This window comes from Labrus bergylta, chromosome 22, assembly GCF_963930695.1.
Source record: "Labrus bergylta chromosome 22, fLabBer1.1, whole genome shotgun sequence".
In the NCBI taxonomy this organism is placed as follows: domain Eukaryota; kingdom Metazoa; phylum Chordata; class Actinopteri; order Labriformes; family Labridae; genus Labrus; species Labrus bergylta.
Genome location: NC_089216.1, coordinates 14,502,445 through 14,528,065, shown reverse-complemented (window position 1 = coordinate 14,528,065; position 25,621 = coordinate 14,502,445). Strand labels below are relative to the sequence as shown.

The window sequence follows — 25,621 nt, the reverse complement described above, 5'->3', positions numbered from 1 at the left end:
GTACATAATAACTTGAACCAATGTGGTTTGGATGCAACGCTGAGGTAGCATTCAGACTTAATTTGAAAGCCACATTGTGTGTGTAATTAGGGAGATAATATAAGATAATTATAAGCAAACGATTGGCTACGCAAGTGTGATTTTCTATATGAATGATACAGAGGAATCATCCATTGTCTGTAGGCTTTAATAAGCTCCACTCCGGACCTGCCGCCATGCCAGTGCCAGACTGATACATTACAGTCGTGTTTAATACAGAGGAGGACCTTTATAATTAACCCCATGACGACCTCCTGTGGTTGACGGTGTCCCCACTGTGGGACTGACACAGTGTGTGTGTGTGGGGGGGAAAGTGGTTTCAGTTCAGCGCAGTGCACCGAGTGACGGCCTCTGAATCACCGAGCCCTGCGTGCGTGCCGCTGCCGCCCCCGGCGCGTCTTCGTCGGCAACGGGCTGCACCGATACGCGGGGAAGCGGGGTTTATTTTACTGAACGGGAGGGGGAGGGGGGGGGGCTTCTGTTGCTGGTGGGTTAGCGCTAAACAACAAAGGCAGGCAGACAATAAAGTAAGAGAAAATGCAGCCTAGCTTACAGGCTGGTTGGTTTCACGGTGGAAACCGCAGCCCATATTTCAGTTCTACTTTAATGCTCTGCTGCAGCTTGTACAGTGAAGCAGAGGCTGTGTCTCTTTAATTCTCCAAAAGCCAGGTCAGGTAACAGGTTAAATTGTTTTCCTTGTGGTTGTGATATTGCACAGGCACCATTGGGGATAACCGGCCAGATATTTTCGCCCTACAAGCAGAGATGAAGTGATTTATTCTTGACAAACTGAGCTGGAGAGTTTACCATGACATAAGATATGGGTAGAGGCTTAACCCATGATATACATATTTCTTATATTTCATTTCTTCCTTCATCAGAAGTTTTGAAAATGCAACTGTAGGTTTTTTTCATTTTGCATTTACACATCAGGATTAAGGATTATGTTTTTGAGTAAAAGAAACACATCAGACAACATTGCCATTGTCACACGTTTAACAACCATAAACCAATTATCTCCATTCTATGGAAAACCAGCTGTCACACATACTCTGACAAGCTGTGTCTAATGTAGCTTGTGTCACAGTTCAGGAGAGGTCAGAGCCACCGTGGCTATCATGCAGCTTTTGTTGGGTAATTATCCTACAAAGGGGATTAGCAAGGGTGTTGGGAAGCATTTGAGAAGATTATCACTCATCTGATCTTTCTTTCATGATTTCTTCGTCCCCCGTCTCTTCTGTTTTTTCTTCCTTCCAGAGGAAGAACCAGAGATATCAGACAGAGAGGTCCCAATCCGGAAGAAAGGGCGACCGAAGAAGAAGAAGGACACAAAGAAGAAAGACAAAGAAGGGAAACCAGTGAAAGCAAAAAAACGCAAGAAGATTGTAAGTAAGATTCCTTGGATTATTTGGCATGTAAGCATCTTCATTACTTCAAGTGATCTCTCCCTCTTGTCACATCTCCAGGACAGCGATGTAGAGAAAGACTCAGACAGAGAAAGGGACTACGGTGAGAACTCGGACAGCGTAGCGAGCGACTATGGCTCCGGAGAGAAAAAGAAGAAGAAGAAACATAAAGAAAGGAAAGAGAAGAAAACCAAGAAGAAGAAGAAAGACGATGGGGACAGAGACAGCAGTCAGGAGGAGACAACAAAGGTAAAAGCACCTAAGACATCTTCAATAAGTTCAATATAGTTTCATCTGTTGTCTTCCTGCTCGGACTGATGTGGTTTTTTCCCCCCGCAGCAACCAACAGAGCAGAAGACCTCAGCTCAGCTGGCAAAGGAGTGGGGTCTAGAGGATGTTGACCATACCTTCACAGAGGAGGACTACAGGGAACTCACCAACTACAAAGCCTTCAGTCAGTTCATGAGGTACAGATGCTGCAAACTGTCCCTACGTACACGGTTTGAATTACGTTTGTTGCAAGGGTTATGGGCACTTTGATAGAATTTGAGCCATGTCTTATTCGATCTGACTTTCAGAAACCATCAAAAGTAGGACGTTATTTTATAAATTTTTACTTTCAAAACAGCTAACTTGGGCTTTATTCTACTTTCAAAGTAGCAGAATGTGCTGTTAAAACCTGACATACTAGCACACAAGTGTTATTTCACAGTTTCTATTAATGTTTTCGCAGTAACATGCCGATTGGTGGCTGGCCACGTATTAGCCTGTCAGAGTTACATCAGTATGACCATGCGTGCATTTTTTTGGGTACATTTTACTGTTTTTTTTTTTTTTTTCATGTTCTGGTTATAATGCAATAAATCATTTTTTAATAACATATAATTGCACAAAAAAATGATTGCAGTGATTAAGAATTAATTAATATTCTCAGTTTAAAATTGTTGCACAATCTACAAGGGGTGGGAATCACCAAGACCCTCGACTCACTGCTATTATATACTTTAGTTAAAAATTGGCTTTATTGTGATTTTAGAAAAAGAGGTAGTTACACGCACATCAGGTAGGTGCAGGGCAGTGCAAAAAGCAAAACTGAGAAAGAAGATAGGGCCGCTCAATTCTTTATTGGGATTTTAAACATTTTGTGGTACTATGGGTATTGGGTTAATATTTAATGTAATTTGATTGGCATTCATGAACATGGCATTTGAACAAGGCAACTTGTATAACCAGTATATTGAGTTTCTTCATCATCTGGGATCATTCAAAAGTTAAAGGGGACATATGATAAAAAATCCACTTCTACAATGTTTTTGAACATATATTTGGGTAACCTGAGTTTCTACAGACCCACACAATGTGAAATAAACCCATCTAGTCCTTTGTTTGTTGTCTGCATAAGTCTTACAACACAGAGAAAATGCTCTTTTTCAAATTTGCGATGTCACAATGGGATTCTGGTAAAAAAAAATCCCCTCCCCTCCCCTCCCCTGATATCTCCACCCATGGACTCCATCCCCAGCCTAGAACAAAACTTTTGCTCAGGTCGGCCATTTTTATTCTCGCTACAGAGCAGTGATGTCTACGGGGAAAATTAAGGGCGGGGGCTCATTACATTTAAAGAGACACACACACCAAAACGGAGCGTTCTGAGGGAGCTGGTTTATACAGGGTCACAAACCTCCTCTGGTGCTTGATTCATGTTATATTTTGACCAAAGCACAGCACAGATGTTTCATTTAGACCACAGAGGACTGTTTGAAAAGGTGGAAATGCGGTATAATATGTCCTCTTTAACTGATATCAGTTGTAATGAAAGCGCAAATTTGATCAAGTTGCAATAATGGAAATGTTTATTTTCAATATTAAATCAATAATGAATAATTGCACGCTTGATATACTATATCATTTGGAAAGACAATCCAAAAGGGCAATTTTCTTTCCAGTTCATAAATCTCCATTACATCCACTCCCTATTTGTTATCACTATTTTCCCTCTAAGATCTGTATCAGTCTAGAAAGTCATATCTGTCAGGCTCTTGTTTCGAGATTGACCAGCCTCCCTCTATACTTGCAGAACCATTCAACAACATATTTCCCTGCCTACAGATACACGTGTCTCATACCTGATCTGACTCTGATAACATTAGGTAAACCATAATGTCTGCTGCATGTTGATGTCAGGAAGTAATTGTTCGTTTCTGCTCCGCTGGCAGACAGAGCTTTCCTAATAAACTCTTCTAAACCATGCTGCAGATGATAAACAAACGTAGCCTTTAACCACAGCATGTGAATCTAATTTAAATATCTGCCAAAATCAAATGGAAAAAGAGCTAGATTGCTTAGTTTTGCCTGGATGTTTTTGTCTCTCTAAAACATTTGAACAATCCTTACTTTGTCGTCCCATAGGCCAATGATAGCCAAGAAGAACCCCAAAATCCCCATGTCCAAGATGATGACCATCCTGGGGGCCAAGTGGAGGGAGTTCAGCTCCAACAACCCCTTCAAAGGCAACGCCGCTGCGGTCGCTGCCGCCGCCGCCGCCGCTGCTATCGCTGTCGCTGAGCAGGTCTCTGCGGCGACGGCCTCGCCTGAGCCACCTCCACAGCTACCGCCACCGCCAATCAGAAAGGCAAAGACAAAAGAGGGAAAAGGTCAGCTGCCATCTTTAACCTTCCTTTTCCCTGTGCCACTTATAAAGTAGCTTACAATGAAAACTGTCCCCAGACCAGGAAGTTTGGCATTACTAAAAACAGAAAAAACAATCATCTGTACAGATTCTGATGGTTTGTGAACAGCTTTTGGTTGTTGTTTACAAGCTCATTTACTAACTGCAACCCAAAATTCTTTAAAGTTGTGACTTTTTGTTTATGAAAATGAAAAAGACAACTTCATAATTTGAAAGTTTTTTCATTCATTTGAAAATGATCTGCCCCACCTTAAATTTGATACCAGCAACACCTTTGAAAGAAGTTTGGACAACAACAATAGACACTTTCTATTAACGGTGGCATGTTTTGCCTTTCTTGCTTAATGTAGGATTTCAGCAATTCACAGGTACAGGGTCTCCTTTGTCTTATTTTACACTTCCTAATGCTCCAAACATTTTCAATGGGTGACAAGTTTGGGCTGCAGGAAGGTCAGTTTATCACCTGGACTCTTTTACCACAGAGCTCTTGTCTTGCAAGGCCTTTCCTGAAAATGTAGTTGCCTATTTGGCAGGATATGTTGTCTCCAAAACCTGTATTTATGGTTCAGCATAAATGGTGCCCTCACAATGTTAAGGTTACCCATGCCATGTGCACTAATGCATCCCCAGTATCATCAAGGATGCTGGCTTTTGAACTGTGCGCTGATCACAAGCCAGAGGGTTAATAAGCTGTGCCATCTAATCAGTGCATCCGCTCCCAGTACTTCATTTTTTAATTTGAGGTCACATTGGAGGCTTTCCTGAGACTGCTATCTGGATAACTTTGGTCACAAAATTCTTATTTACTGTCCTTTTTTCAAAATCTTATGTTAAACATTGCACACAATTTCATCTGTGTAGGCCCTGGCTATAAGAAGCGTAGTAAAAGTCCTCGAGTTCCAGACAAGAAGAAGGCTTTGGCTGTAGCAAAGGCTAAAAAGATGGCACCCATTAGGATCAAACTATCGCCTATTGGTGCCAAGAGGAAGAAAAGTTGCTCAGTGAGTTCAAATCTTCTGCAATCTTTTTTCTTATTTTCCCAGTTTCTGTTAATTGTTTACCCTTTTTTCCTTGTTTGGCTGACTTCCTCTCCGCTGCCTTGCACTAGAGCGAGGACATGGACGAAGACGAGTCGGAGCAGGAGGACTCTAGCGTTCACAGCTCCTCGGTCCGCTCCGACAGCTCCGGCAGGGTCAAGAAGAACAAACGAGGACGGCCGGCAAAGAAGAAGAAGAAAAGTAAGCACGGTTCATCATTTCGAGACTCTTGTATCAAGTATACTTAACAACTTTTCCAGTCATATTTAAGACCTCTCTTTCGACCCCAGATGTCTCGCTGCCTCCAGTCCCAGGTGAGGAGGAGGGCGACGGCTACGAGACGGATCATCAGGACTACTGTGAGGTGTGTCAGCAGGGCGGAGAGATCATTCTGTGTGACACTTGTCCTCGAGCTTACCACCTTGTCTGCCTGGAGCCCGAGCTGGACAAAGCCCCTGAGGGCAAGTGGAGCTGCCCGCACTGTGTGAGTACCACCTGCTCCTGCTTTCCATGTTTGACCTTATTTCCATATTTATTTGTACCTGCTTGAGTGAAGCAGGAGTGCAAAAGTGGTTTGTTTATACTTGCTCGAAGAAGCACATGAATTGTAGCTTCCTCACAAATCTCAGTGGAAAGCGAGCTGCAGTCATACATAAACACAGCATAAAGATGCATCCCTGAAGGGGAGCTGTGGATGTAGATCTTTCATTTTATGTTTCCATGACACGTTGCTTTGTTTTTATGCTGAAACTAGTCTAGATTAATCAGCTGTATCCGCACCTCCAGGAAACATTCATTGCATTTTCTACTTTGTTCTGATGGTGTAAAGTTGTATTCGTTATACTTGAAGTATGAGCCAGACAGTCCTGGGTTCTTGTTTTCCCCAAAAATGAATATACGTGAATTTAATGTGCCCTTCCCAGATGTTTGGATCTTTCTCTATTTTATTCACCTGTTCAAGCAAAATGCTAACACAGAGGAACAAGATAAAAAGACGTGTTGTAGTTCAGACCTTGTGAAGTACAGAAAGTGATGATTCATAGATGTGAGTTGTTCTATGGGCTGCAGTATTTTCTGCTGTTGCTTGAGATCATGGTGATATCATTTGTATTAAGGTCTGCGTTAATAAACAAACATGAACCTCTACATTTTAAAAAAAAAAAAAAAAAAAAAAAGAGCAGTAGCTCATAAAAATGTTCTCTTGTCACATATTTTACCTTTATCCAAAAACTGCAAATTCTGCAATATGATTGTGTAGCTCTACTAACTTAACATACACAAGCATGTAGTAAGACCAGCTGTTACAAGCAACAGTCACTTGTGAAGAAAGGGACAGCCGACACTAACGATCTGTTAGGAAGTGATGATGGCATATAGCATTTGAAACTGAACCAAAAGCTAGATCTGTTGCCTCCAACCTCATTTCCATTTAAGAAAATAAAAGTGTCTGAGGGCTACTTGCTACACATCACTTACATTTAATCTCACAACGTATCAAAAATGAATTAAGCTTGTGGCTTACTTATTGTTCCCACGTGTTTATACCCAAAGCTTACAAAGCATAAAGACACATGCTGTGCCTCTGTGTTAACACCAAACTGTACATCAGCAATAGCAAACATTTCAGTTTGACTTTCATGGTCCCTGAATAACTCAATTCTTGTTTCCTTTAAAATCACAGCACCAGTAAAAGGTTAACCTCATTGAATAGAGGTTGCTGTTTTTCAAGCGTTGCTTCAAGGTAGTTCACCTTTTCAGCTCATAGTGTTTCAAGTCAGTCCTGTGCAACAGTGGACTTCCGAGTTCCAACTCAGCACTGCTTATTCTGCTGACTCAAACGCCGATACTGCAGATGAGGCACAAACACTTCCAGTACATTTAAATGTGTGAAAAACTTTGCTTTCCCACTCTAGACTAGTTTTTGTCTTGCTCTTGTTGTGGCATCCTCACACCGTGTCCTAACAGCACGCAGGCGTTAGATATCACGCATGATTGCACATTCGCTGTCCACACTGCATCCGTTTAATATTTCAGTCTTTGCTCTGTGAATTTCAGTTTCCCCGTGCAAACATGAGGACATCTAGTGCTTTTGTGTTGAAGGTGGACAAACGGAAGTGTGGTGCTCTGTATTGAGGAGCTGTTGACACAAATCACAACACTCAAAAACTCGTCAATAAACAGCTATGTTGAACTGATTAAAAAAAAAAGTTTTTCTCTGGTGACACAAGTCAAAGCTCAACAGTTCAATCACGGATGTGTATATTATTAATGCACTGTTATCTCCCTTTTGTATAATAAGCTAACATGTTCTGTTGAGAGAAAAGGGAGTGACAGTGCCTTATAGAGCCCCCACCTTCCGTGTTAATCGTCCGTCTACTCAAGCCACAGAGAGGAAAATAAAAACAGGGCGTCGAGGTAAAAATGGTGCGCCACTTCGGGCTACTACAATAGAATCAAGCTGATTTTGACGCTAGCTTGTGTCGCATACTGAGAGTTGTCCTTAAATATGGCTTAAAGAGGACATATTATCCCGCTTCTCCACCTTTTCAAACAGTCCCCTGTGGTCTAAATGAAACATCTGTGCTGTGCTTTGGTCAAAATATAACATGAATCAAGCACCAGAGGAGGTTTGTGACCCTGTATAAACCAGGTCTCTCAGAATGCTCTGTTTTGGTGTGTGTGTCTCTTTAAATGTAATGATCCCCCCCCTGAGTTTTCCAGGTAGACATCACTCCTCTGTAGCGAGAATAAAAATGGCCGACCTGCGCAAGAGTTTTGTTCTAGGCTGGGGATGGAGTCCATGGGTGGAGATACCAGGGGAGGGGAGGGGATTCCTTTTACCAGAATCCCACTGTGACATCACAAGTTGTGATGAAGCAAATTTGAAACAGAGCATTTTTTACAGTCCCCTTTAACAGGCTTGTTAACGGTACCATGAATTTAAAATACATTATCCAGGTTTTAATCCAGCATTGCGGTGTTAATTTTGCATTTATCCGCCGTTATCTGAAAAACATATTTAACAAAAAAAGTGTTTTACATTTTGATTTTGATATCAAAATAACTTCCTATTCTCCAACTTTTCAAATGTCTGATGAGTCATCCTGCACTCAAGGGCGTTTACTGATTTTAACGACCAATTAAATTGCTATTTTGAAGCTGATGATCCAATCAAATTCATCCCAACGTTATTGTCCCGCCTTCTGTCTTGTGATTGGTTCAATCTCTTTTCAATTAATACAACAGGACAGTTAGACACAAAGTCAACCTTTACTGGACTAGTTTTGCATTAATCAGGTCGTTACCTTCAGATAAATGCATTCCTTCCTTGAGGGCATCTTTCCGTTATGATGAAGGTGAAAGTGCCAGTGTTTCAAGTTCCAACCTCAAATTGATGTTGCTCGTCCAGGAATCGAAAAGCGTCTCCTCCTCAGCTTTGAGACTTTTGCTCGATCAGCCGTCAATGTTTATTTTTCCCAGGAAAAGGAGGGAATCCAGTGGGAAGCGAAAGACGAGGACTTTGAGGATTACGAGGAGGACAGCGAGGACCGAGTGATATCAGAGGTCTGTGCGGGGCTCCCTAGCGGTGCAGGGGCCGAGGAGGAGGATGACGACCACATGGAGTTCTGTCGGGTGTGTAAAGACGGAGGAGAACTACTGTGCTGCGACACATGTACCTCCTCTTATCACATCCACTGTCTGAACCCGCCGCTGCCGGAGATCCCCAACGGAGAGTGGCTGTGTCCACGATGCACGGTTAGACGCTTTAGTTCTTTTCCTTCAGGGTTGTTTTTGACAGATTCTAGACTCCTCGTCGTCTAATTCAAATTGATCTTTAGTACTCAACAATTTAGTTTTGACTTGTTTTTCTTCCAAAATGTGCACATCATCGTATTCTTAGACAAGATATGAGTAATAAATGAGTATGTGTATTTCCCTTTTAGTGCCCGCCAATCAAAGGTCGGGTCCAGAAAATCCTCCACTGGCGATGGGGCGAGCCTCCGCCTCCCATTCCTGTCCCCCCCGCCCCTGACGCCCCACCCGACGCTCCTCTGCCGCCTCCAATGAAGGGCCGAGCCGAGAGGGAGTTCTTCGTCAAGTTAGCCGCGCAGTCGTTCTGGCACTGCACCTGGATCACCGAGCTGCAGGTAAGAATACATCATCGCTAATGCTCCAAAATGATGCTGTTTGTACGGGGGGGATACATACAACACAATGTGCAATCAGTACATTATTCATCAGTCTTGCATCACTTTTGGACACCAGATTTGTGTTGTGGTTTAGTTGTAGTTCAGCAAAATGAAAGAGTATCTCATGTTATTCATCATAATTCAGAGTCCTGTTCATGCAAGCAATGTTAGTATTACAAATAATGTTTCCACCTTCTTGCTATGTTGAAGAATTTTTCTGTACAAATACATCTTTTTAACGTCTTTTTAATGTCTTTTAATTGATTTAAATTAATAAAAAATCATTCTCTATTTTAAATGTTCCATACTGAGCTCACACAAAGAGACACAAGGTTATACTTTTACATTTAGAAACATTGTAAATAACATCTACTTGAATTGTATGAGTGAATTGTTACAAGCTTTTGTTGTTGCCCTTGTGTTCTATTATTATTTTCTATCTTTAGATATATACATGGATACTTAAATGAAGCTGCTTTTGTTTTGTTATTCGTTTACCTTGTTGAAAAAAGGAGTCATTTTGGAAAAAGGTTGGCAGCTGAAACTGAAGCATTCTAAATAATCTCTAGCTAATGTTAAGGACTTCCTCTCTCTCTCCTTCCCCAGCTGGAGATCTTCCACTCTGTGATGTACAGAAACTACCAGAGGAAGACGGACATGGACGAGCCGCCCAGCCTGGACTACGGCTCGGGCGCAGAGGATGAGAACGGAGTGGGGAAGAGCGAGAAGAGGAGGGCCAAGGACCCCCAATACGCCATCATGGAGGACAAGTACTACAGATACGGCATCAAGCCGGAGTGGATGATGATCCACCGCATCATAAACCACAGGTAGAGGGGTCTGCCTTTTGTAAAAAAGCCTATTAATACTGAGAAATAGAAAGTCATACATCATTTGTCAGACAACAGGATTCTGTTTGTTGGTTAGGAAAGGGTTTAGAAATAAGATGCTATATTTCACACATGATACAAGCACTGTATGACGCCTCTTTATCAGTGTGGATAAGAAGGGAACGTACCATTACCTGGTTAAATGGAGAGACCTGACATACGACCAGTGTACCTGGGAGAGAGATGACCTGGAAATCCCTGACTTTGGGATTTACAAGGGCAACTACTGGAGACACAGGTAGGACAAGTTGGGAGCAAATGTTACCATTACTGACAGAACAAAAGTCTTTCTGGCGTTTTGTTGATTAACGTATTGACTCGTGTGTGACCATAGAGACACGATAATGAAGGAGGATCCGGACAAACCGAGGAAGATGAGGAGCAGGAACCAGGAGGAGGGAGAAGAGGAGGAGTCTCCGGCCTCACCAGTCACTGATGTGAGTTTACCCTTTTCTTCAGTTTGACTTTCTTCAGCTGGGTTTGTGATAGAAATAAAAAGAACTCAACTTTAAACTCTTTAGATTGAACTTCTACACACAGTCTGTCTCTGTCAAAGCTGATTTTCAGCTTCTTAAAGTGTTAGCTACAGCTTTAGTTTCAGTATCATGAAGTCAGATTTATATCTACTTCCTTTCTGACTTGTGTTTTATTTGCTTTTCATCATGAGGTTAAACCACATAAACCAGGAATACAGACTGTGGTGTCAATTTACATTAAACAATTAAGCCTCTTATTAAATAGTCAATTCTCTACAGATGTTGTCAATCTACTTTTTCCATTTCCCATATCATGAAGATTGTTGTAGCCTTAACTTATGTGTAAAGTTCTCCATATCATGTAGTTCTCTTTTTTTATTTTGGTGTGATGAAAAATCTAACGATATTCCTAGAGCAGAATTCCCTCCACATTCTAGAGCTTGTATTTTTATGCTGTGTCCTACACATATCGTACCACTCTGCTTTGGGTTTTCTCTCTTCAGTTCCTTTTCCCATGTATCTCTAATGTACAGAGTTGAAGTTGTTTGATTTAACTGAAATTACTCTTTTGACTAGGCCACAGTGTTGCGGTCAATCTGTTTAATTCACACGGGGAATCCGGCCTGATGTATTTCTTAACACAATTAACTGAGTCTTGAACCCAAATTCCTCCAAGCAGAGGTATAAAAAACTTCCAGCAAACACTGTCAAAAGCTTTTTCAGCATCTAGACCAGGGTCATTCAATTAGAATTAGCAATTCTAATTGAATTCTCAAGTAAAGGTCCTGATAAAGAAAGTTTGATTCAATGGTATCTCAATGTTTTTTATTTTACTTATTTATTTTTTAATTAAGGAAAAGCATTCTCTTCACATTCACAATTTCACATAATAGCATAATAATTGCAAGACTCCTCTCTCAGACTTTCAAACATTGGAGCATGTTTTTAGCAGAACGAGATGGGTTTGAGGATTGCAGTATATTTAACAATGTAGCTCTTCCAAAGATTTTTCCATGACACAAAATTATTTTCAAAAGAACACAGGAAGCCTTCACCTTGGAGGGGTAGGGAAGGAAAATAAGAAAATGAAATACAGAGCAGGTTAACGGATGAAAAGTAAATGACAAAAATATGGAAATATCACCCGTGTTCTCTAATAAGTCAAATAAAATCCTTGTCTTGAAGGTTTGACATGTTCAGTCCATTTGGTCCATATTCTGTAGCATCTGTCCTTTTGGACTTTGAGGGAAAATGAAAGCCTTTCCATAAAATCTATTTCATATTATTTTGTCGATCTGAATGTTTTTATAAAAAAAAGTGCACTTTGATAATAAAGTGAAAGATAAAATAACAATCTGCTTAATACATACAGACGACTTTGAAAAAAGGAATATCAAATAAAAAAGGCTTTTATTTTGAAAAAAATAATTAAAGGTGTAGTTTGATTGACCTTTTCTTCTTTTTAGTAACTCCTTTCCAAACAGATTTTTTGATGAAAAAAAAAAAGGAAGAGCATATAGACCTGCTTCTGTCCATCTTATAATTTCACACTTCCTCTTAAGGGAGAGAAATAAGACGACAACTCCCAAAGTCAGTAAATTAGATTTTTACGTTGACCCAAAACCGACTTGAAGGGAACATTGTTGGCACGTTGTTGGTCAGTGAATAATTGTGTCAGGATTCTGGTGGATCAATCTTATTGGGCTCCTAGTTCATTTCTTTTGTGTCCACAGATCAGATTTGAGTTGGTAGGATTGCTGAAAAACATCATGTACTTTGTCTCATACTGATGTATGACACATGCTGCTGCATGATCGTTAGCTGTTAAATATGAGAATTCTCAGGTTTCAAATCTTACATGGGATGAAATGTATTCTTGACTTTTAGTCACATTGGCCTGTAGTTTTCACATCATTCTTTGTCTTCACCTCCTTTGTGGATTGCTGTGATGATGGCCTCTTTCCATGAGGGGCGTCGGCTTCCTTTTTTTTAAATGTTTGATTTGTGCTAGTAACACTGGGTTTAGTTCCTTTCTTAAAATGTTGTACCCTTTAGACGAAAAGCCATCACTTCCTGGGGCCTTGTTTTCAAATGTTGTCGTATTAGAAATGAGAAGTGCCACCCCTCTTTTGCTGCCCTTTCTAAATGAGCTAAATAATGTATTTCTAACCCCAAAAGTCTTTACTTTTTCATGTTCCTGTTGTGATAGGTGAGTCTTCTGCTAGCAAATGATCTGTGCTTTCTCTTTTTAAAATGTTTTTAAGACTTTGGCCCCTTTTTTTGGTGCTATTATTAGAGGGTCAAGTTGAATTATTTCCATTGTTTTGAGTATTTCTTTGTTTTTCTGACACCGATTACGACACTAATTGTCAAAGCTAATAAAACAAGAACAAGCACAAACACACTTTCTTCCAGTAGCATAGGGGTCCAACTCTTGGCCCCAAATTCCTGTTGGGCGGCAAGTGGAAAGTCCTCCTGCTTAGGAAGGGCCCCTTACTTGAGGAAGGCTCTCTGAAAAGTCTTCCTTTCCTTCTAGACAGGCCCCACATTTATCCTGCAAACTTTTCCTAAATCTGAATTTCAAATGAGGGAATTTGGATGTGGAGGATTGCTGTCGCTTTGCATCAAGTCATTGTGTTCAGGTTGAACAAACCCAAACATTTGGAAAACAAGTTGATCATGTTGTCTTAAGACAGCAAAGCTTTTTTTTCTTGGGACAAGATAAGAAACCAAAAGTCTTTAGATAAGGTAAGGATTATATGTTGTGAAACACATTTGCAACCACTGCTATATAAACTCTGTATTTCAAAAAAATATGATTACAACTTGAAAAACAATTAACTAAAAAGTTTGCTAAGTGTTACTCTTTCTTCCCTTCCTGTGTCCTTCCAGCCGACAATAAAATACGAGGAGCAGCCGGACTTTGTGACATCAACAGGTGGGACGCTGCACCTGTACCAGCTGGAGGGTCTGAACTGGCTCAGGTTTTCCTGGGCTCAGGGTACAGACACCATCCTGGCTGACGAGATGGGACTTGGCAAGACCATCCAAACCATTGTCTTTCTGTACTCGCTCTTCAAAGAGGTACCAGAGCCCCTTAATGTAAGAAGTATTCGTTTTACTCCAGCGAGTTGTGAAGGTTGATGCTGAAGGGTTTATGTGAATCCTCAGGGTCACACTAAGGGTCCGTTCTTGGTCAGCGCTCCGCTCTCCACCATTATCAACTGGGAGAGGGAGTTCGAGATGTGGGCACCTGACTTCTATGTGGTGACGTACACAGGAGACAAGGACAGCAGAGCCATCATCAGAGAGAACGAGTTTTCCTTCGATGACACGGCAGTCAAAGGAGGGAAGAAGACCTTCAAACTGAGGGTAAGGACCATGAAGGGAGAAACTGCAGAACTTTGTTGTTTATTCTTAACATAAAGATATTTCTTACTTTGAAGGGTGTTACACAAATAGACTTCCTAGACTTACTAACAGATCCATCAGATTTATTTGTAGAAAGTCCACGCTACACCGTAATTTAAAAAAAGCCCCCAATCTGACCTGTAATAATTTAGCCTTTTATTCCATAATATTCCATATAAATTGATTTCCTCGCGATTGTCCAGTTTTGACACACTACCTACAGGCCTGAAGGATCTAGGGAGGAAAAACACAATTTGTATTTGACCACTTTCAGTGCACATGTCAAAGTTCAACCATAAACACTCCATAACATGAAGAAAATAAGTCAAAATAATAATCTTGACATAACATGTGATCCAATCCTCCCTCCTTTCTTTCCCTCTTCCTCATCCTGCAGAGAGAGGCCACAATCAAGTTCCACGTGCTGCTGACCTCCTATGAGTTGGTGACAATCGACCAGACGGCGCTGAAGTCCATTGACTGGGCCTGTCTGGTTGTGGACGAGGCTCACCGCCTTAAGAACAACCAGTCCAAGGTACCTGACACATTTCTTCATGTATTTCATTGATATTTTTATGTTGACTATCAAAGAATTATGACCAGGACATGTACTGACTGGGATATTATACTGCTGTAAAATCAACTCAGCAGCTCCCTCTGGTGGACAAACTGTGTAATGGCAACCTAAATCTCTAAATTCTAGTATTGTTGATTTTTCTTTGAGAAATCACTTTGTGGTCATTTTTGTATTTTGTACGTCTTCTTAAGTCAATCTGATAAGATTCACAAAAATAATTTCCATGTTAGTCTTTAGTAGTCATATTAGATAAAACATAAACCCTTAGGGCAAAACATTTTAAGCTCTTACATTACATCAATGTATAAATGTTCAGAAATAGTGACAAATGTGATTCTACTGTACATAAGAGTTCAATCGTGTTTTTAATTGATTATGGAATTATGATAACATTTATATTGACAGCCATAATTACAATAAAGTAATTCATCAACCTCACTCTGATACTTAAACCATGCATTATACGCAAATACATGAAAGTGATGTTTCTTTTTCTTTTCTTCTGATGAAACTGCTTCATATTACATATGTAGAGAGCGATTTTCACTGTGAATTACATGATGGTGTTTTTTTTGTATTTGCAGTTCTTCAGGCGCCTGAACGATTATAAGATTGACCACAAACTGCTGCTGACAGGAACTCCTCTGCAGAACAATCTGGAGGAGCTTTTTCACCTGCTCAACTTCCTCACACCCAACCGCTTCAAGTACAACTTCACACACACGCAAACACGAGCTACATTATACACACACACACACACACACACACACTGACAGATTTTACAAGAATGTTTTCTTAGTAAACTCAAATATGAACTTTACAAAAAGGTTTTTACTTTACTCTACTAACTACTGGCAAAATAATAAAAAAGTCATTTTCAATAGTATATTGTTTTAACGTTCTTAATAAAAAAAACAAAAAACTCAGATGTTCATTTATTTGCTAAAGACGGAGTTCACTGGTTATTCACCCTGTCCATCTTTCTGCACAGTAACCTTGAGGGCTTCCTGGAAGAGTTTGCAGACATCTCCAAAGAGGACCAGATCAAGAAGCTGCACGACCTGCTGGGGCCTCACATGCTGCGGAGACTGAAGGCCGACGTGTTCAAAAACATGCCGGCAAAGACCGAGCTGATCGTCAGAGTTGAGCTGAGCCCCATGCAGAAGTACGATACACAGACACAACTGGAAAATTAGGGAAAAATTCAGTTATACTTACATCAACACATCATAGACTTATAGTGAGATATATAAATAAATATTATATATCACTTTTTGACTGACTTTGTTGTTTGGAGCTAAAAACATCCCGTTGAAATCATAAAGCTTTAATGATTCGTCCGAGTTATATTGAATTCACAGTGGATGAGACGAGGACTGTAGCCTCTGTTTGGGCGCACTACATAACCAGACCGCCCATAAGGGGGATAAAGGGGAATGCTTTCTTGGGCCCGGTCACATGGTGGGGGCCCATGGAGGTCAGCATAAAAAAAACATCGTCCTTATTTCCAAATTTAAGCAAAAATGACCACATTTTATTTTACACCTAAATACTCATCATTACCTCTTAAGGGAAGAATGTGCAACATTTTACCTATAAATCCAGCAGACATCAATTGTATCCTGTTTAAATGTCTGTGTCATGTCTACAATGAAAAAGAGGATTTTCTGGCACTACCAAGGTGCATGAAGAGTGAAAGGCTTAGAAGAGGTCAAAATGCTCCAGCAACACTTGTAGTAAGAAGATCAACTTTATTTACAATTTAGACCTAAATTGTAAATAAGCATTTTGACCTCTTTCATGTCTACAATGAGTCAGAAGCGTGAGTCCCGTAAGCTGTACTGTTGTTAGAGCCGTGTTTACCAGCTCCTTCTCTTAGACTATTTCTGTGTTGTATTCTCTTGTTGGTATTCTTTAAGCGTCTTTGAGTACTCAAGAAAAGCCTTTTTTTTTTGTCTTTGTGTTTTTAAACAGGAAATACTACAAGCTGATTCTGACAAAGAATTTTGAGGCTCTGAACTCAAAAGGTGGAGGAAACCAGGTCTCCTTGCTCAACATCATGATGGACCTAAAGAAGTGCTGCAACCACCCCTACCTCTTCCCCGTTGCCTCCATGGTGAGTGCTGTTCCACACTGTCTCTGTTCCAAGGCCCGGTGCTTTGCTTTTGTTTCTGTACACTTGCTGTTTCTGCTTTTTTATGTTTTCTTTTAGAAGTTTTTTTTATAAGCCATCAACCTCTCAGTGACTGCAGATTAAAAATAGCTTGTAAGTCTAAAAAACTGGCTATTTTTCAGTTGGCTTTAAAATAGATAGAACTTAACGAAGATACACAAAAACAGGCACCACAATAAAAGAACAGTACAGGATACAGGGGCCCGTTTCAGGAAGAAGGTTTTGTACAAACTCTGAGTCAGTTAACCCTGAAATGAGGGAAACGCTTGGTTTTCCGTTTCAGAAGAGGAGGTCACTCAAAACCGAGAAAGAGGGGTAACTCCAGCCCGTACCAGAGAGAACTGGCTTAATGAAAATAAATTGTATATGTTTAATAGCCTACCAGTCCACCAGTTTTGACCTGCAATATTATAATTCTGATTAAATATTAAATTAATAGACTTTAGGCGCTGACGCAAGCAGCCGTCTTTCTCTCCTCAGCAGTGTTACTTTTGTTTCCTTCTTAAAACCTGTTCATATTCGCCGTAGCCTGTGGCCACATGAAGATATTGATGTATTCTGAGATGGTGAAAGTACGAGGATCTCTTTTTTGTCACCTGTTGTCATGGTGAATCGTAGAATCGGGGCTCCATTCATGTTGGCTTTTTATTGTGGCGGTGCACGCACTGAACACCGAGTGGACCTACTCAGAGTAAATTTAACAAACTCAAATCTGCTGATCTGGAACCAAAAACATAGAGTTTCCCATCTGACAGTAAATCAACTCAGAGTTTTTTTTTGGGGGGGGGGGGGCTTTTTGTGCCTTTAATGGAGAGATAGGACAGTGGAAAGAGTCAGATGTCAGTGAGAGAGAGAGAGAGAGGAGAATGACATGCGGGAAAGGAGCCACAGGCTGGGCCGCCCGCTTGGAGGACCACAGCCTCCATATATGGGGCGCATGCACTAACCACTGCCCCACCAGCGCCCCGACTGAGGGTATGTTGAACCTTTGTTCAGAAACAGGCCCCAGGTGAAGCATTCCACATGTTCATCCCCTGAAACAGAAAAGGCTGTTCTACCAAGTGAAACCTTGTGGTGAATTTCAATTGTGTTGCAAATGATTTTTATTCATTGTGTATATCATCAGTGCAGCTGCAGCATATATCATAATTAAGCATTTTTTGACCATATTACACTGTGTGTGTGTGTGTGTGTGTGTGTGTGTGTGTGTGTGTGTGTCTCCAGGAAGCTCAAAAAAATCCCAATGGCGCTTACGAGGGCTCTGCACTCACAAAGGCGTCGGGGAAACTGACGCTGTTGCAGAAGATGCTGAGGAAACTGAAAGACCAGGGGCACCGAGTGCTTGTCTTCTCCCAGGTAAACACACACACACACACACACACACACACACACACACACACACACACACACACACACACACACACACACACACACACACACACACACACACAGAATCCCCTCAGCAGATTTAGAATTGTTCCCACTTCAGCACTGATTCCAGCTGCACTCACAGACTCTCTCTGTCTCTCCTCTCATTTACAGATGACTAAGATGTTGGACTTGCTGGAGGATTTCCTGGACCATGAAGGTTATAAGTATGAACGAATTGACGGCGGAGTCACGGGAGCGCTGAGACAGGAAGCTATCGACCGCTTCAATGGTGAGATACCAATCTGTGGCCTAGATCAAGGGTCGTGCAACAAACAACTTTACCTGCTCAGACCCACTTATCCACGCACGCTATAAGAGTTCAGCACATCATCATCGGCTGTACATTAACATGATTAAAACGAAGCCATGAGAAGCTTCAGTTTTGATCCGAGCGAAGGCATATCAATCGGCCCGCCCAGGTAACGTTTATGTGTTGGAAAAAAATCATCGCAAAACATGTCGAGGTTTTGAAGAAAAGACAGGACATTTAAACACTTAAGAATTCAAAACAAATGATTTATAAAATATAACATCTCTGGCTCTTCTCGCTCCTCCTGCAGCTCCTGGTGCTTGTCAATTCTGTTTCCTGCTCTCCACTAGAGCCGGAGGTTTGGGCATTAACTTGGCCACCGCCGACACGGTCGTAATCTTCGACTCTGACTGGAACCCTCACAACGACATCCAGGTGTGACACGGTGTTAGCTCAAGAGGAAAGAAAATGAACCAACTTAACGTAAACTTCATTCCTTTTCTCGTTCATCCTGCACTCAGGCGTTCAGCCGCGCCCACAGGATAGGGCAGGCCAACAAGGTGATGATTTACCGCTTTGTGACGCGGGCTAGCGTGGAGGAGAGGATCACGCAGGTGGCCAAGAGGAAGATGATGCTGACCCACCTGGTGGTCCGGCCAGGTCTGGGATCCAAAGCCGGCTCCATGAGCAAACAGGAGCTGGATGACATCCTCAAGTTTGGAACAGAGGAGCTCTTCAAGGACGAAGTAGAAGGTGAAGACAGGTTTTTTTATTTGCTTAATTCACCTTGAAGAGCGGGACGAACAAGTGAGCGCTTTTTGTCTCCTTCGTGTTCCAGGTATGAAGAACAGTTCAGGGGACAAAGTCGAGGACGAAGGCAGCGTGATCCACTACGACAGCGTCGCTATTGAGAGGCTGCTGGACCGAAGCCAAGACGACTCGGACGACTCGGACGTCCAAAACATGAACGAGTACCTCAGCTCCTTTAAGGTGGCCCAGTACATGGTCCGAGAAGAGGACAAGGTGAGAGCAGTTTACTCGTTTCTGTGTGTTGATGTCTGACGTAGAGGACAGCAGATTCTTCTTCTGAGAGTTCTCTCATTTGTTTCGATTGTTTTGTGTCAGTTTATTTTTTTGTCTTGGGTTCATGAGTAGAAATGTCGCTGAGCTCCTGATGATAAGTTTAGGATTAAAGGAGCAGTATATAAGATAATTACTGAATAAAATGATAAAGTGATCTTACTATATGATCAGACATTAAGGAAACATGCTGAAGTGCTGCTTACTTGAAAACAATGCAGCAGCCAGTATGTCCTCCTTCTAAATTAAGATTACGGTCCTGAATGCTCTGGATTTGTTTGGACCAAGAGAGTAAGCAATGTTAAGGCACCCCCACGCGGGCGTTTTTGACACCCCTCAGTTGCCGGATATGATCGTGCCCTAAAGCTTCCTCGTCCACGACATGGTAGCCCGCGTGAGCAGATCAGTTGGAAATACAAAAAGTGTGTCGTTTCTGCTGCTGAATGCTGAAAGGTAGTGCTGATGCTCTGGTTTTATTTATACTGATGATACAAATAAGAACGTTTTTTTGGAGGATTCTATATTCAATTAAAAAAAATCCATAAAATAACCACAGAAATGAAGGGAAATTAAAGTTCTAACCTGTAAGCTAAATAAACTGTATGCATGCTTTAGACATTTGTTCAATTTAGAGTAAAGAGATCTTTGCAGAGAAATCTTCAAATGTTTTTTTTTTTTTTATAACCTGCGTTTCTTTTTTCCTTTGTTGCAGATCGAGGAGATCGAGCGAGAGATCATCAAACAGGAGGAGAACGTGGATCCAGATTATTGGGAGAAACTGTTGCGGCATCACTATGAGCAGCAACAAGAGGACCTGGCAAGCAAGCTGGGGAAAGGGAAGAGAAATCGCAAACCTGTCAACTACAATGATGCTGCACAGGAGGACCAAGGTAGGAACCAGGTCTGGACCTGGTACTGTGTGGACATCTTAGTCTTTCAAAGTCAAGTAAGCCGGGAAAACTCCTTTAAGCCGTTTTATGTAATACGATCATGTCAGATTCTTTTGGGAAGCTCTGCGTTTATGAAGATTTATCTGTATTCCTGTGATCTTTGCAGAATAAGTAATTCTCCTGTTTGAGTTATTGCTTGCACAGTGGAAGTGAATGGGCCTGGCCTATTGACAGACCACCATGTGCTGTTTCAGAGTGGCATGCTGACATTTCAGATAACCAGTCCGAGTATTCAGTGGGCTCTGAGGAGGAGGACGAGGACTTTGACGATCGGCCAGAGGGTAAGAAGAGATTTAAAAAAATAGACCTCAAATGGAGCTCATGAAAAAAGAAAGATCGCCTGTTGTAGCACACACACACACACACACACACACACACACACACACACACACACACACACACACACACACACACACACACACACACACAGAGGCAGGTCTGTGTTGAATTACAGGTTGAAATTGATTTAGTTGTTACAGTTGCCTGGCGGGTCGAATAAGTTACGTTGCCAAAAATGCAGACCGCCATCCCCCCCTTCTCCAACCTTTACTTTAGACCGTTTGTGAAAAAAAAAAAAAAAAAAAATCCTTGAAGCATTTCAGGAGTTTTTACAATCTCACTGTACGGTCAAGAAAACTTCGGAAAATGAAAAAAATGAAAAATGTCATCCCCAGGTCGAAGGCAGTCTCGTCGCCAGTTGAGGAATGAGAGAGACAAACCTCTGCCTCCTCTCCTGGCCAGAGTTGGAGGAAACCTTGAGGTTTGTTGGACACCCTGGAAACAAATCTGTGTCATCATTCAGTGGATTTTTGTTTTTGAATTGTCTGTAAGCTTTGTTTCAAGTTGAAATAAAACCCATGGATCAGTCATAAATCAAACTTCCAACAACTTTGAAACCTTACAGCTCATTTAAAATCCTGCTAAAATGGACATGACTAAAACCCCCTACATCTTTTAAAAGCAAGGCTGTAAGGTATATTTAAACACTAGGCAGCCAATAATGCCAATTTAAGTTTATGTTCAATTTAAGCTTTTTGAAGTTTAGGAAACACAGGATTAACACATCCTGATACTTTTGTAAAAGCTTCACCAGAATATCCTCTCAATCTAAAGTTTACTTCAATCTTCATCAAAAGGTTTTAGGTTTTAACACCAGACAGAGAAAGGCTTTCCTGAACGCTGTGATGCGCTGGGGGATGCCATCTCAGGACGCCTTCTCCTCTCAGTGGCTTGTCAGAGACCTCAGAGGAAAGACGGAGAAAGAATTCAAGTAAGGGAAACATTTGTCCATGTAAAGAATTTTGACATAATCATTTGTATTCGCCTTTCACCAAACGACTTCTCCTTGTTCCCTTCTTCTTTTCCAGGGCTTACGTGTCCCTCTTTATGCGTCACTTGTGCGAACCAGTGGCCGATGGCGCGGAGACATTCGCAGACGGTGTTCCAAGGGAGGGCTTGTGTCGCCAGCCGGTCCTCACCCGCATCGGCGTGATGTCACTCGTCAAGAAAAAGGTAAAAAAAAAAAAAAACAGAAACAACACGAAGAGTTATTTCACTCAACATTTGGGTCCTGGTTGTTTGAGAGTTTGAGAATTACTGCTGCTAATCCCTGAGGCAGGTGTGTTTTTTGAAAGGTGCAGCCTAATGAACTGAAAGACCTTCAGTAGAAGTGAGACATGCACCCTGACAAAATGGGACATTTGGTTGACATCAGAAGCTCATGTTGGATTGAGGTCAAAACCTGATATTGAGCTGACATCATAGCTCTATATTGTGTTGACGTCCAAAATGCTGCCGTTGAGATGACGTGAACACCTGATGTCGTGTTGATGTAAAATCCTGTGAAAAGTCCGGTTGGCCCAGAAACTGCTGGTTTTAAAATTTTGTCTTAAAACTCGTTTTTATGCCTCGTCTTTAAACTCTGAATGAGAGTGGTGTGTTCTCGTGTCCTTGCTCTTTGGGTCAACAGTTGGGGTGATGGCTACACACTGTTCTGCTTACCGACAGCTATAAATAACTGTTAAATAAATATATAAATAACTGTTGACTTGCTTTGAGAAAGCTTTTCACTTCAACTTGTAGCGAGGGCTCTGCCTAATGCATTGTTTCTTGTTAATAATTTAAAATAAATGTTTTTCCAAACCAGACACATTTAATGTGAAGCAACAACAGTAAAATGTATTGTGCTGACTTCATTTATAAATTGAAGGAACATTGCAAAGTATTTAGTTGCAGCAACATGACAGACTAGGATCCTCTCCATTTGTAGATTTTAAGTGCTGATTCAATTGTAACAAAACACAATCGCTTTTCATTTCAGATGATTATATAGTGATAAGAATGTACCTACAACTACATTATTCCATTTCTTTCCATAGATTACTTTAATCATACCGATGGTGCTTTGAAACAGCTCTCATTTGTTGTTAAGAGAGCAGAAACCAACAGGGGGGGGGGGGGGGGGGCAGCACATGTGTAGTGAAAACATCATATATTTATGAGAGGAATTTTAAAAAAGTGTTGCTGCGTTATACTCTTAAAACATTCCCTGTTACTCCTTTATATGAAGGTAGACAGTTCCCCTCCACTAAGCATGAAAACTAATAAAAAAAGAAAATAGCTAAATGGCTGTGCATATGCCAACCGTGGAAAGTTACTCTAATGAAATACTCAAGGATAATCACTGCTCACTTGTTAAGTGGTAAGATATCTTTAATTTATCAATCTAAAAAGAACTTTCAGTCTTTTGGTCTTAAATATAATGTTAGAGTTATTTTAAATAACTTCTGGAGAAATCCCCCTTGACATGTTGAAATATGTTCTGATTACCCCACTACTTTCAATTTGAAAATTTAATAGTTCACTTGACTTTCTCCAAACATAAATCTGGGTTTCAGTCCAACTTGTCAAAACCTGCTGACATCCTGATCTGCTATCTGTGCCAGAGGAATTTAGGAAACACTGCCAGGTGAACAGGGCATGTGGGTGGGTGGTGAGTTTAAATAAGGTGCTATGTGGTAAAAGGAGTGTGTGCCATGATTTCCATTTCACTGTGTCGTCTTTACTGTCCAGATTCAGGAGTTTGAGCACATCAATGGCCGCTGGAGTCTTCCTGAGCTCAAACCTGAGGTCAGCATAGATAAGACCTCTTCCAGGGCCTCCTCTCCTGCTGTGAAGACCGCCACGCCCACCCCTGACGCCAGCTACAACAACACACCGTGCACCTCCAAGCCAGGTGACCACACACACATGAGCACACTCCTGACATCCAGCAGGGGGCGGCCTATTCAAAGAAGCAGAGAATATGCAGGAGTTGAATCTACAGTAATGTCTGTTCATTTTATTGTACTTCACCAGCGACCCCTGCTACCTCAGATAAGCTGGAGAAGAACGGAAAGGAGGGAGAAAAGGAGGATGAGAAAGAGGAAGGAGAGGCGATGTCTGAGAGAGAGAAAGGGATGGAAAAAGAGAAGGATGAGGGGAAAGAGGAGGACAGCAAAAATACCCCAGAAGTTGAAGAGGTGGGATACTGTTGATGAAGAACAAACACATAACTATGAAAAATATTCCAACTGCTTTGGTTTGTACAGAACCAGTGTTTTCTAAAGGCCACTATTTAGTTACATTTTCATACTGTGACAATACCACCATCAGTTTTAGCCGACTTAAAACATTCTTATTGCACAGGGAGCTTTGCCTACTTTCGAATAATCCATGCTGAAATCTTGAGAAAATGTCAATCGCCGGTAGAAGATGCATGTATGCTAGGAAAACAAACAAAACCACTACACTATACTTTAGAAAGGGCTCATCCAAGATTTTAAAGAGGACATATTAAACCAATTTTCAACCTTTTCTAACAGTCCCCTGTGGTCTAAATGAAACATCTGTGCTGTGCTTTGGTCAAAATATAACATGAATCAAGCACCAGAGGAGGTTTGTGACCCTGTATAAACCAGCTCTCTCAGAACGCTCCATTTTGGTGTGTGTGTCTCTTTAAATGTAATGACCCCCCCCCCCCCCCCGAGTTTTCCCGGTAGACATCACTCCTCTGTTGCGAGAATAAAAATGGCAGACCTGTGCAAAATTTTGTTCTAGTTGGAGTTGGAGTCCATGGGTGGAGATACCAGGGGAGGGGAGGGGATTATTTTTTTTAACAGAATCCCACTGTGACATCACAAGGAGAGCAAACTTAAAACAGATAATTTTTCTCTGTGTTGTAAGACTTGTGCAGACTGGACTGGATGTATTTATTTCACATTGTGTGGGTCAGTAGACACTCAGGTTACACAAATATATGTTCAGAAACACTGTAGAAGTGGATTTGTTATAATATGTCCCCTTTAAATAAATTAAACTGGTTGCAAAAAATGAAACAACATACACATATATATATATCTGTAAAAAAAGACAGATGAATCGTGCGCTCATCAGTCATTAAAAGTAATCAGTGTCTACGATTTATCACATTCCTATCAAAACGGATGTATGGTTGACGATTGAACCAAACACATAACACACTCAGAAAACTGATGTGTGACTTTTCGCAGCTTTCATCTTCAACGAAAGAGGCGTTAAAAACATCGTCCCCTGGTCAGAAAACCGAAGGCAAAGGAGAGAGCAACCCAAAGGAGGAGGAGAAGAAACAAACCGATGACTCTGCTGCTGCTGCTGCTGCTGCTGCGACAACAAAGGAGAGTAAAGAAGAATCAACGCAAGACACAGACGTTAAAGAGGAGAAATCAGGTAAAAGAAGAAAGTGTTGAAACGGACAGAACATATAAAGAAGATTTGTGAAGAGAAAGTTAATCCTGTGTTGTTGTTGTTGTTGTTGTTGTTGTTGTTTTTGCAGCAGGAGAAAAGTCTGTGGAGGAGAATGAAAACGACAAAGAAAAGCAAGAGGAGATACAGACGGCAGCAGAAGCGACAGACGCTAAGGATAAGAGCGACGGAGCTGACGTAAAAAAAGGTAAATCTTACTGCTATGCTGCTCTAAATACATAAGCGCAATGTTTCTGCTAA

General features: G+C 41.3%; 1 protein-coding gene across 4 annotated transcripts in view; it reads left to right on the top strand.

The window, feature by feature from the left end:
* The window catches only part of chd3 (chromodomain helicase DNA binding protein 3), a 46,941-nt gene that overhangs the window by 1,594 nt on the left and 19,726 nt on the right, over positions 1-25,621 (top strand). For 2 of the 4 annotated variants that reach the window (XM_065950213.1, XM_065950211.1), the window contains exons 2-33: positions 1,297-1,424; positions 1,506-1,694; positions 1,785-1,912; positions 3,855-4,099; positions 4,996-5,135; positions 5,243-5,372; positions 5,462-5,655; positions 8,652-8,927; positions 9,116-9,319; positions 9,968-10,191; positions 10,358-10,489; positions 10,586-10,688; positions 13,620-13,811; positions 13,899-14,099; positions 14,536-14,673; positions 15,300-15,421; positions 15,707-15,880; positions 16,690-16,831; positions 18,113-18,244; positions 18,431-18,548; positions 18,880-19,004; positions 19,091-19,322; positions 19,408-19,592; positions 20,362-20,539; positions 20,794-20,880; positions 21,274-21,359; positions 21,736-21,869; positions 21,967-22,111; positions 23,672-23,834; positions 23,957-24,120; positions 25,150-25,345; positions 25,452-25,568. In XM_065950213.1, coding sequence (XP_065806285.1) covers positions 1,297-1,424; positions 1,506-1,694; positions 1,785-1,912; positions 3,855-4,099; positions 4,996-5,135; positions 5,243-5,372; positions 5,462-5,655; positions 8,652-8,927; positions 9,116-9,319; positions 9,968-10,191; positions 10,358-10,489; positions 10,586-10,688; positions 13,620-13,811; positions 13,899-14,099; positions 14,536-14,673; positions 15,300-15,421; positions 15,707-15,880; positions 16,690-16,831; positions 18,113-18,244; positions 18,431-18,548; positions 18,880-19,004; positions 19,091-19,322; positions 19,408-19,592; positions 20,362-20,539; positions 20,794-20,880; positions 21,274-21,359; positions 21,736-21,869; positions 21,967-22,111; positions 23,672-23,834; positions 23,957-24,120; positions 25,150-25,345; positions 25,452-25,568 — 5,124 coding nt within the window. Of the gene's footprint in view, positions 1-1,142; positions 1,174-1,296; positions 1,425-1,505; positions 1,695-1,784; positions 1,913-3,854; positions 4,100-4,995; positions 5,136-5,242; positions 5,373-5,461; positions 5,656-8,651; positions 8,928-9,115; positions 9,320-9,967; positions 10,192-10,357; positions 10,490-10,585; positions 10,689-13,619; positions 13,812-13,898; positions 14,100-14,535; positions 14,674-15,299; positions 15,422-15,706; positions 15,881-16,689; positions 16,832-18,112; positions 18,245-18,430; positions 18,549-18,879; positions 19,005-19,090; positions 19,323-19,407; positions 19,593-20,361; positions 20,540-20,793; positions 20,881-21,273; positions 21,360-21,735; positions 21,870-21,966; positions 22,112-23,671; positions 23,835-23,956; positions 24,121-25,149; positions 25,346-25,451; positions 25,569-25,621 lie in introns of those variants that run through there. The other 2 variants (XM_065950214.1, XM_065950212.1) reach the window with 2 other exon arrangements.